This window comes from Danio rerio, chromosome 14 (genome assembly GCF_049306965.1).
Source record: "Danio rerio strain Tuebingen ecotype United States chromosome 14, GRCz12tu, whole genome shotgun sequence".
NCBI classification, from domain to species: Eukaryota; Metazoa; Chordata; class Actinopteri; order Cypriniformes; family Danionidae; genus Danio; species Danio rerio.
The window spans coordinates 4496425-4509647 of NC_133189.1; the positions used below are offsets into that span (position 1 = coordinate 4496425).

The 13223-nt window shown below is 38.3% G+C and overlaps 1 protein-coding gene across 1 annotated transcript in view; it reads right to left on the bottom strand.

Moving 5' to 3' along the window:
* Positions 1-13223, bottom strand: part of snx25 (sorting nexin 25) — an 83690-nt gene that overhangs the window by 45034 nt on the left and 25433 nt on the right. Inside the window, 1 exon segment of the mRNA NM_001163293.1 lies at positions 2519-2705. Coding sequence (NP_001156765.1) covers positions 2519-2705 — 187 coding nt within the window.

Sequence of the window (13223 nt, forward strand, 5' to 3'; positions counted from 1 at the left end):
TGTATATAGTATTAATTTAGCATGTGCTCCACTTGAAAAATGATTCAAGACATTAGTTTTAAAGACTTGTAACACAAAGGATATATCCAAATGTTTCAATCCCTTTATCTAAATAATTCAATATGTATGCATGTTATCTTCTCCTAGCACTCCTTCCATCTGCACCTCTAGAAAGCTGTAACTACAGAATATAATCCACCTTCTGAAGTTTAACAATACAGCTTTTTTTTCTTATTGCTCAAAGCCAGAGGCAGATGGGTTTCTTCTTCAAGCCACGTTTCCACTGAAGACTTCTAACCTTTGTAAATTACAGTCTTTGCTAAAGCTTTTGACAGCAGGTGTCATTGGGCTGACTGCTAAAAACCTCTACAAGCGATTCCTGACACATTTTCAGTCTTTATGATGCCTGTGCATTATAATCACAATGCTTTTATTCCAGTCTGACCGATCCTGCCTGTCACTTCCCCATCCATCTCCATCCTTTAGTCTCTGGATCAATACGGCTGAAAAGTTTCTCAGAGCCTTTAAATGTCACCGTGTCGCAGATAATTCATCCAGATCTGAACTCTGGCAGAAGAAACCTCAAATGACAAATGTCCTCTGTGATACGACTCGATACTGCAAGCTACGAAAGCAACAACAAATGACAGCGCCAACTTCCATTTCACCTATTTAAAGAGTAAATTGTCTGAGCGAAAGAACTGAAATTGCTTTCCTACAGAACTACTTTTGCACTGAAATAAATTGGTCTGGATGTGGCGAAAGGGTGGAAATGCAGACGGCTTTAGTGAGTCATCCGCCAACTCTAAAGCTGTTAAAAGACAATCAGATTAATCAATAACCTATTAAAGGGAACGGATTTACTAACAGATTACGTCAGGAACAGACTCTCATTTGGTGTTAAAAATACTTTCAGGATTTACTTCAGAAAAAAAAAAAAAGTAAAAATAAAATTGTTAAATCACAAAATTAAGTTGGAATTTCAAAATAAAATCCCTCCAAAAAAAAGAATAATACAAATACAAATTAATATTTACGTTTTAATTTAAACAAACTAATATTTTTCTGTGGTTTTTATGGAAAAGTATATTCATTTTATCTTTGTTTTTTATTTTCATATTCTGGCTCTGCAGAATTATAATCAGGGCTTGCTAAATTTCTCAATTCCTGGTAGCCCTCGGGCAGGCACTCTTCAGTTTTTGGTCACCCAAATAGAAAATACATTATTTATAAAATAAAATAAAAACATACATTTACTACATAAAAAAAGATATAATGGCATTTGTTATAAGCCCCTTGCACACATACAGACCTTTCCGGAAAATTATCGGAAATTTCAGTTGGGGATGATTATAAATTACCAATGCAATGGATGTTATGTTAAAAAGGTAAAATATAAGTGAAAACTACTTAAATCTAGATAGTAACAGAAGTTACCTTTCAACAGGACTGTTTTATTCTCCTGAGACCCAAAGAAAAAAAAATCTTCTTTTTCTGTGATGTCCTATATCCTTTGGGTTAAAAAAAAATCTACAATTTAGAGTTTTTACATTTTGTTTTTATTTTTAATTTTACAGGATGTCCACTGTAGTGGACCACAGGACCATTTTAGTTTGAAACGACTACTGCCACTCAGACAACAAAACTGTTCAGGAAATGTCTGTAAAGGGATATTAATCCAATATTAATTTAACAAAATCTAAACAAAAGTCATTTTTTCCTTGTATTGAAATTCCTGAAACAATTTAGACTCTAATTGGTTTATTCTCAAAACACACCTATAACTCATTAAGAAAATAAACTCAACCCTTTTAGCCCATGTGCCATGGCGCAAAGCGGATTTTCCCGTCCTTAAATTAGCAAAAATGCGTTCTGACACGCCCTGAAAGCGTTTGCGCCCTGTGTTTTGCGCTCTGCGCATGGACTGTCAAAATAGAGCCCTGAGTGTTTACTGTCAGCTGAAACAGAGTACAACAATAAAAAATAAAGTAAAACAGATGTATAAGTAATTAAAAATGTTGCCAGCTCTAATAATTGCAACCAACATCTTGCAACACTAAAGCACACACACACACACACACACACACACACACACACACACACACACACACACACACACACACACACACACACACACACACACACACACACACACACACACACACAGGTCCGTTTGGTGCGCCACGGTCCTAAAGAGCTTTTGACAAATGAAGTTGACAAGTTGAAGCCCAAAAACCTAACACACTGATAAACAAACATGACCACACCCCTTTTTGACATCTCCGCTATAGTTACAAGACACACCTCTTACTGCTGATTGGTTGCAAATGTGTTCAGGGATTTGTTCCAACACTGGTCAAAAATTATAAAAAATTTGCTTAGTCAGTGCACCTTTAAACACCTTTTATAGGAAACATTGAGCTTTACCCCTTTTAACCTATTTTTTACATGCACACCAATGCAATGACTGCAGAATGATGGGAAATGTAAAGATGCAGGGCCGCCGTGTGCTTCATACCTGAGCTGTTTGAGGAACTGTATGTCAGAGCTGCTGCTGATGAGTTTGATGAACTCCTCGTAGGACGGCGCATACGTGTACGCTTTCTTATGATGCTCGTTCACCTGCTCCCTGTGCTCTAACTGAGCTAGCAGCATGCGGTTAATGTAGTCCGGATCGCTCAAAACATCCACCAACGGCTTGAGCACTGCAAAGAGAAAGAGAGGGAACCAATTAAAAGCTTTGCACCAAAACCTTGAGGGCTGACAAGCATTTTAAGGCATTAAAGGCACGACATGAAAACCGCTCCAAAAGGTAGGAAGCATAATTACATCGCTGTTCACACTTCACAAACCGAAAGCTACTCATAACTGAATTTCAAGCAGTTGAACTACAGTCAGGCAAAGCTTTTAAAAAGTTAATTACTGTAGCAGCACAAGACGTTAGTTATAAAAAGCTGCTCAAGACTTTTAAATGCATAATTAGACGATTATTTCATTACAGTCAAAGCATTTTAACCAGTTAAACTCTGCTGGTATTTTGGGATTTCCGCCTGGATTTTGCCTACCCAAATTTAAAAGCTTCCCAAATCCACATGCAGAGGTGTAAATGCAAAAATTTGGTATCATTTTAAAGAAAACCCTTTGAGTTTTCATAAAACACCATTGAAAGTGTTTAAAATATCTGTATATGTTGTCTGTTTTATGATAAACACCTAAATAAAGAGGCGCTTTTTGTATTTTTTTTTTATAAACTCAAATTTGAAAGTGTACCTTTTAGGTTCTGTGTGGTCTAGCATGCTGTAATTAATGTTGGTTGTTCCTGCACATGTCTGTAATCATAGGAAATAAGAAAAATGTCTCTACCATAATCTATGCAAAAGTTATTGTATTCCAACTGATGAGAGGTGCTGTACAAGCCACAGGGAGCGATCATTGTTTTCATATTTCACTATTCTTTTGTTTGATCAAACATAATTCACTGTGTTTGGACCACGTCAGACATATAAAAGGATTACTTATGCACATCACCTCAAAAACAGAGGAGAAATGGCCCTGAAGAGCACAGCATAAGGTAAGAGATGACAGCTGTCTGTGCTATCTGGGGCTGCTTACTGATCATAAATGTATTGTTTTCACTTCTGCACCATGGAAACACGGCGATTCATTCGGCAACTGTTTGATATGTGAATATAATTCAGTAAAAAGAATGCTAGAACTGTATGAGCACCGGCAGGAGCTTTCATTTGAGCTATAACTTGTACACGTGTCATGAAAAATATGTAAATGAATCAATGTAAAATACCCAGCTCGGGTATCCAAAATACTGAGTATTTAAGTGTAAATAACTTTTGTACAGTAGAATAAAAACCAAAGTGATGCATCTGTGCATAAAATATAGATTCTACACTTTCAAACGAAACCACTAACGGGGGTCTGGTGCAACGCTAGCCCTTTAAATCTTAAAGCGAAAGTCGATGAGGTCACGGACGCAGAGTTTAACTGGTTTAAAGATCTCAATTAAGGTAAAACCACTGCATGAACACAATCACACAACAACAAATTAATAATATTCAAGAACGTATATAAAATGTGCATATTATTGTATATACAGTGGTCTCTCGCTATAACAAGATTCACCTTTCACAGCCTTGCAGATTGCTTTTTTTTTTACAGCCCATTCAGCGTCCTGATTGGCTGTAGACCATTGTCAATAAATCTCCTCCGTGTCTCCTGTACAGTTCAGAGTGCGTTCAGCTTGCCAAATTAACATAAATCTTCGATCGCTAGCAGTGCGAGTTCCAACAGGGATGCAAAAAGGGTTGTGACTGTCCGCAGCAAGACCATCATAAAGGGGGTTGCACACTGGATGCGCCACAACACACAGTGCCATGCATTTTAGAATTGTAAACATAAGTTTATAACAGGGCGATGCAAATAAGTGACCATCTGTGACACCCTGCTATGACTCATGCCACTGTTCATATTTCTGCCGTGCCATGGAGCGCCATTTGAATAATTTAATTTCAAATAACATGAGACCATGTGGTTCTGGTGTGTGTTACTTCCAACTGTCTTGTGCGCGGCTCATCAGGTGTGCAACCCCATTAAGAATGGAGTCTGCTTTAGCTTTGGGAATCAGTGATTGCAAGATAAAGAACATTATACTGGATGCCAACATTATATACACAAAAGTCAAAAAGATTTATGAACCTTTTGTTGACAGCGCTAAATGTTTGAGCCTGACAACAGGTTTTGATGTTTGGTTTCATTCTATAATACCTGACTTAATTTTCTAGGAAAGTTTGAGCTTTGAGAGTGCTCAAACGAGAGAAAATTGTGTGAAAATATTAATGCCTGCATGAGATTGTGTATAAACAGTGTAGTGAGGGGTTTTAAAGCCTTAAAACATCTATAATAATTGTGGTGGCGCTAACCCAGCGTCAGCGGCCAACGTCATCAGCACGAAATGCGGATCCTCCAATGCCGTTCGTACCTGTAACACATGCATGAAACGACACACCCACATACAAACGAACGCACACACTTATCCAAAATACGTTCTGCAAGGGAACGTTACACTATGGTGTGAAGATATAAGATGTGCAGCACCTGAAACTACAAATACTGGAAGCCTGTGCTAGCATTTCTCCTGCGGTGTTGCTATCAGTGTGTGAAGAGTGGGAGAAGAGGGTTGCATTGACAGTCCAACACAATGGGCAGCACATTGAACACATTTTATAAGTGGTCAGAAACTTGTAAATAACTCCTGAAAGAATAAAGTTACGTTAAAACCAAGCACACCATTGTTTTTCTTGTGAATTTCCAATAAGTTTGATGTGTCACATGACCCTCTTCCTTTTGAAAAAAACAAAAGTTGGATCCAAGATGGCCGACTTCAAAATGGCCACCATGGTCACCACCCATCTTGAAAAGTTTGCCCCCTCACTTATACTAATATGCCACAAACAGAACGTTAATACCATCAACCATTCCCATTTTATTAAGGTGTATCCATATAAATGGCTCACCCTGTATATTGCGATCGTGATTTCCAAAAGTAATACATCACTTTGTAATTGTTTATTATTATCATTTGATACAGTTTGATAAAGTGCTTGGACCCGGAAGCCACTTCACGTGACATCACACTTAACAAGCGGATAGGTGTGAAAGCTTGAAGGTGTTTTAGGCTTTCAATCATAAACAGTACATGTAGATGGCAGACAGCTATGGAAGAGCTAATGAGAACCCACACAACACATCACACACGAAATCAAGCAGTTACTCTGAAAAGCTCATCACGCTTTTGCCAGTCTCTCAATCAGAATGAGATGTGAAAAGCTACACGGGGTCTTGTTGACGTAGCGCTGATGAGGAACACTAAGACGCAGCATACGGAGCAAGAGGCAGTGCCTCATTACTGCCAGACAGAGCTGCCGATCACGTCTCGCCACGAAAAAATTAAAAATGAGTGGCAACCTGCCAGTTTGAGACAACAGATGCAAACGCTTCCTTCAATTTGAACCCAGACCAGAGGAAAATGGGTTAAAAGTTCATCTACAAGCAGCATCCTGATCCTGACAGCACAAAAATTGGTATTTTAATAGGCATGAATCATTTATACAGATATTGCAAACATTATTAGTGGGATAGTTCACATAATTGTCAGTTCAGTTTGTTTCACGGTTTGTGATAAACACTCAAGATACAATAAAAAAAAAAAACATGTACCATTAGGTAAACCTAACGGGAAAAAAAACAAAAAGGTTTTTTATTTTAACTGTCCTATCACTAATATAATATATACATATATTCATTACAGGGGCTGTATGCAAGTTTTTGACTCTTCTAAAGCATAAACATACCTTCATATGTTTGCAGATATTTAAGAAACATATTAAATTAACATTCTTGTTTATCTGAAAAAGTCAGATATTCTGCTTTGAATATGTGTGTTATGTGCCGGAATATCTGTCTTTGTATTGGTTCTTTTAACCTGCCCAATGCCAGTTTGGCCAATTATATTTCAGTAATTATATTGCCTTGGTGGAAAACCGCATTTTTCATTCATTCAGAAAGACGCTCAAAGCATGCACTTTCATTTAGTAGCAGACTCTGAAATGAGACGCAGATTCAGAGTTCCACATGAGGTGGTTATTAATTAGCAAATAATATAAATATTACGAGAATAAACATCAGGTGAGCAGGTGACATTGTAACATCATGTCTTAACAACATGCCATGTGACTAGATTTGCAGTGTTAAGAAATGTTTCTGTTTGCACTAGACGAAAAACGACAGAAATTTATATACAGCCAATCAGAAGCACAGAATAGTGCACTCACTGCACTCCAACGAAATTGTAAGGTTTATAATATAATTAATACATATTAAACCTCATACTGTAGTTGATGAACATTGATGTGCAAAGTAGCATTTGTTTTACGAAGATTACTTGCTGTTTTTTTTACCATTTGATTATTGACAGACATTTTATCTAAAGCAACAAATGATGCATTCAAGATCAACTACATGCAATAAAAGCCAAAGTTTTATGTACGAATTTTTGTTCTGCAAAATTTCAATTTTCGAATTCTATTTTCGATTTCCACAACATCGCGACAAAAAGACAGCATAAACTACTATGACAATGATCACCTCAGGTACAGATTATGTGCTTTATTTTGTGTTAAATGCCGCCAATGAGCATTTAGAAAGAAAAAAAATTAAAAGGGGGGGCTAATAATTCTGACTTCAACTGTATATTGCTGGATTAATCAACTAACCATTAAGCAGTGACTACTTCACTTGAGTAAGTGAAAGTAGATCAGTGTGATTCAGTGGAGACAGGTCTAATTTGCATATTTAAAATCCCAAGTATTCAAATTAAGTAAAACTTTAGACTTGCATTTAAGCCACAAACAACTTATTTAAAGGAATAATCCACCCAAAAAATTTAAAAATACCTCAATATTTACTCTACACAAGAAGAATTTGGACACGCTGGTACCCAGTGGTATCTAGTAACTTTAATAGTAAGATAAGGATTACAATGGAAGTCAATGGATACCATCAACCAGCAAGTCAAAATGTCTTTATTAATGATCATTCAACAGAAAAATTACAATCAAATCTGCTTTGGACAAGTAAAAGGGGAGTAAATGGTAACAATTAATTATTGGGGGTTAACTATCCCATTAATTTATTCATTCATTCATTTCCATTCGGCCTAGTGCCTTTATTCATCAGGGGTCACCACAGCTGAATGAACCGCCAACTTATCCAGCATATGTTTTATGCAGAGGAAGGGCTCCAGCTGCAACCCAGCACTGGGAAACACCCTCACACACACTCATTCACACACATACACTAAGGTTAATTTAGCTTATTCAATTCACCTATAGCGCATGTGTTTGGACTGTGAGGGAAACCGGAGAAAACCAATTCGATCACAGGGAGAACATGCAAACTCCACACGGAAATGCCAACTGACTCAGCTGGGACACGAACCAGTGACCTTCTTGCTGCGAGGCAAGTGCTTACCATTGAACCACCATGTCACCCCATTGTGACATTTATTAAAAGATAAAGTCAGTGGTAGCAGGGCAACTTTAATCCTTACAGCTTTTAGTGTTAGTAGGTGTTTTTGTAAAGGACATTACTGAATCATGAGTAAGGGTGTGTGTGTGTGTGTGTGTGTGTGTGTGTGTGTGTGTGTGTGTGTGTGTTTAATATCCGCTCATCTCTGCACATGAAGTACCTGCAGTCATCACAGCCCCTTTCTCTCTCCAGCAGCACATCTGTCTATCTGTCTGTCTGACTGTCTGTCTCCAATAATAGATGTAATTAGTAATTTCATGGCAAATCACAGACAATTACAATCACACATCTGCTGCTCATCAAAAAAAAAAAATCCTGGAATCAATTTTCTGGTCAAAATCTGTAGTTCATGTCTGATGAGCCCTTACACAAAAGGCGCATTGTAAGAACACTGAACAGACAATCAGCTCCAACAGACAGCCGTCGTTTGAAAATTCGTATCTCCAGCCAAAAACAAGATTTTGCCCAAAATCTAATTCTCAAGTTGTGATAGTGTCGGTGAAAGGAGGCTTTGTTCAGACAGACGGGGATTTATCAGTGCGCAGAACATGAGCAGTAAAGCTCTGCGTTTTGTTTTGATTCATGAAGGCAAATGATTTCTACTTATCAAAGTCTTGTACTGCTTTTCAGCCGCATTACGGAAATATCTTCGTCATTACACCACGTCAGGGGAGAGTTATGACACAACAGCTAATCTGTGTGTGGAAAACTATTCCCAACAGCGCAGTTTGCAAAAGGCATTGATGTCGTTTCATACTTCTATCGAACATTAAAAGCTAAAGATAATAACACGGTTCTGTTCGTTTCTTAAAGGGATAGCTGTCACACCTGAGCTATCTCAGGAAGGCAAAGGATCGCAGGAGTTATCAAAACACGTAGATTTATTGATTAACACTCACATGAAGGACATAGGAAACACAGGAGACTCAGGAACAACATGGGGTGACGACAATGCACAACTAAGAATACTAAACAATGGACTGACTAAACACAGGGATATGAATACACATAATATGATGGAAACTAATGACTAACAGGGGTGTAACAAAAGTGAAACTGATGGACATAATGGCACGGCATTGGTTCAGTAATAATCATAACCGGTTATTGTGTACTGATGTCATTTATCTTATATGCACTTATGTCGCCGTAGCTTAATATGGCAAGGGAGGCGAGCACGCCTACTTAAAGTAGTTGAAAACTTACAACTACTTAAAGGGTCACGAAACACCAAAGCACATTTTTCGAGCTGTTGACAGTCGTATATGTGTCCCACACTGCTAAAAACACCATTAAGACACATATATCTCACTAAAAAGTAAAAATTGATGGTTTTTGCGTTATTTCGAGCAAATTCGTACTTCCAGTTTGAAACAAATTTTTGAAGCTGCGTCACGGCTATGAGATTTTAGCGTGTATTCCAGTGTGTAGACTGGATGTCTGTACCTGGGAGTACCCTATTACATCAATAGCCCCTTTCACACAGTAATACCGATAAATAACCGGAAAATTTCCGGAACAGCTTTACCGGTATATTCAAAAAAGCGCTGTTCACACGGGCGAGGACGTTACGGAATTTTTCTGGAATTTTTTTTCCATTCCAAAATACCGGTAAATTCTGACATCATTCACCACAAATGAGCCTTAGACGGCTGCGCTTGTATTTGTAAACATTTGACTACATTACAAACTCTGTGGATGATCAGTATTGTGAACAACTTTGATGGAAACATATGGAGGATCACTTTCACATGTCGAGATGTTCATAATACGTGCGTATGCTGGCGCTCACAGGCTGTTTCACAGGCACACGCAAAGCTTGAAGGTAAACAAACAACGGCTTATCATAAGCATCTTATCGATTATTATTTACACAGTTGGCATTAAGATGAACATAGAAACGTTATCTGACTAACTTCTAGCCGCTAAATGCGTCTGGGAAAATATTCAAAGGCTTTTATTCTCATAAACCGCGCGGACGTAAACGCGTCTGACTGTTCTGATTGGCTAAAGCAGACGTCTCACGTCAGCATGTTCTAGACGTGGACGAGCTCTTTCCGGCAATCTTCCTTCTGCATTCACACAGCGCAGCATTCCGGCAAATTACCGGTAATGTTACAACTTCTCTTTCCGGAAAATAGCCAGAACGAATTTACCGGTATTTTCAAAAAGGACCTGTTCACACATACAACCTTTCTGGAAAATTGCCGGTAATTTTCCGGAAAGGTCTGTATGAGTGAAAGGGGCTAATGAGTGTGCTGCATTAATTTATGAGCAAGGCTTTGTTCAAACCAATCAGCGCGCTCTATTGTGTATGCAGTGCAACTTCATTAATATGCATGCTAGCTTCGAAGACTGTTTGTACCTGAAACAGTGTTCAGACGGCAGGGAGACGACTCCTTGTGTTGCTAAAAAAAAGTGGTAGAAGAATAAGAAATGTTTGGAGATATGGGTTGCCAGTGTTACTTTTATAATGTGCTGCAATGAAGGTTTTGTCTTCATTTTCCAGCTATGAGAGCGCAGCTGGACTCACGTGTGGATCAGTGCACGCGACACGCGTCAGAAATACGTTTGTACGGAACATTTTTTACTAAAGAGCTTTTCACATCTGGAAATAGTGAAATCCGGATTTGCTACTCGTCTCCTTTTTAAAAAGATGCGGCTGCAGTTGGTGTTGATTGTCCTGTCTCTACAGATTTGGTAAGTGTAAGCAATCAGCGCCCTTTGTTCATTCAGATGGCAAAGTTATAGTTTGTATGGTCAGCAGTACTCTTTCAGTGTTTAAAGACAGACCTTAGTCACAATGATTTCTAAGTTACTTAGTTTACATTAATATCTCTACAATATTGTCAACTGAAAGATTTGCTCTAAATGCTTCTCTTCGAGTGTAAACATGTAAACACTGCAAGCAAACTATTACCGATCGTCTGGTTTAATTTTCGCCGCATTTTGTGAAAGGATAGTCTACACACACGCGGCTTTCTGACCTACCAAGTGCATCTGAGTTACTGAGAATTTTTTTTTCTTTTATAAGACATGCGGTGTCAAACATTCCACTGTCATTAAACACAGTCACTGTCTTTCTCCCCTGTGTGTGTGTTTGTTTTGCCTCTGTGAAAATCAGCGCGTGCCAAACCGACACTCCCATTTTTATTCAAATCCTTCCCCTTTTCCCTCCCCGACACTCCCACCTAAACAGAGCTAGACACACCCACTTTCCTGACTTTTTCCGAACTAGAGGTGTGAAAACACCCAGCTGAAACAGGGGGATTTCATGGCCCTTTAAAAACGCAGAAACTGTGAACAATTTCACTGCGTGTGTGTCTGCTGCAGTATTTCACTGACACTTACAGCAGAAGCCCCTATTTCTCTGCGATTGAGAGAATTAAAGTAAACTCCATATCTCTCTCCCTCTCTCTGTGGTCCATTTGACCTGCTGACAAAGACTTTTCCTCTCCTTTCGGCTGTTACTTCTGGATAGAGGAACAAAAACTCAGAATAATGCGCAAATTACACTCTGGTGTAATTTGAACGGGAGCGGGCGGTCTAACAATATCACTCCCGAGCGAGCAAGCACATGCGTGCGTGTTTGTTTATGTGTGTGAATGAGAGAGAGCAGGATGCTGTGTGTCGCTTGTTTGGCGCTGTCTATGTTTGTGTGTGTGTATGTGTGTGAATGAGAGAGAGATGCAGTGTGTCGCTGTCGCTTGCTTGGTGCTGTTTGTCTGTGTGTGTGTTTATACAGACAGCTTGTTTAGCACCCTCGTTAGTACCTCGTTAACACTCGTTAACTTTTATTTGCAAATATAGGCATCTATTAAAATACATAAGAGTCTAATATGCTGGCTGTGATCATGCATTTGTAATGGTGTGAACAGTTATCGGGGAGGTCAAATGTTTATTTATAGGATTTTTATGTCTCTATTTTTGTTTTTAATATTATTATTTAAGACATAAACCGTGAAAGTACCGTGTGAGATACTTTAAACCATCTAAAGAACTGACCACCAGAAAGTTAATTTTGTATAGATACAAAATGTGCAGTGTAGTTATAACCGTGAAACTAAAATAGGTATAGTAATGAATACTTTTACGTAAGTAAATATTTCAGGCCGTACTTCTTTACTTTTACTTGAGTACAAAAGTGTAATCAGTACTTCAACTTTCATATTAAACATGAGTATCTATACTTTTACTTGAGTAAAAGATGTGTGTACTTTGGTCATCTCTGCCCAACAGCCTTGCATTTATGTGATGTTTAACATGTATTATGTATGTGATGTTTATAACATGTATTTTGTATGTGATGTTTTTCATTTATTATGTACGAAGTCAAAATGATTCGCCCTCCGGTGAATGTTTTATTATTTTTTAAATATTTCCCAAATGATGTTTAACAGAGCGAGGAATCTTTCACAGTATTTCCTATAATATTATTTCTTATTATTTGATTTATTTCAGCTAGAAGAAAAGCAGCTTTTAATTTTTTAAAGACCGTTTAAGGTCAAAATTATTAGGCCTCATAAGCTATATTTTTTGGTTTGCCTACAGAACAAACCGTCATTACACAATGACTTTCAGTGTTTCCTCTAGGATTTTTTCCAGCTGTGGCGGCAGGCCTTTTTATCTGTGTTCGTTATTTCTGTCGTGACTCGTGAGCGCAGTATTACAACTCGAGATCGCATTTATGTAATAGCCTACATACATGCGCATCTCTTTACTTGCGCACCAATTTCCACTGCTCGTGCACAAAACTTATCGCATGCCCCCTCAAATATACCCTGCTCAAGCGCAGATCTTCTTGTGCGCACTCAAATAAACGCTGCTGAAGTGTGATTTAGTGCATTTATGTAACAAGTATGTCTTCGACATTTATTAGATTTGCTAGGAATATTTATGAATGTCTCCAATAGACCTACAGAGCAGCAATAATGTGTCCTAAAGTAAAGTGAGACGGCTATACGTCTTGTTTGCTGGCCTCCCGCATCAAGCACCTGTCAGTCAGCCAGCACATAATCTTAAAGGGTTAAACAAATTATGCACAGCACTACTACGGTTACAGAAAAGCTCGCGTTGTTATAATTCACTTACCTTTTATTACGTTTTGGTGCGATTATCACCCA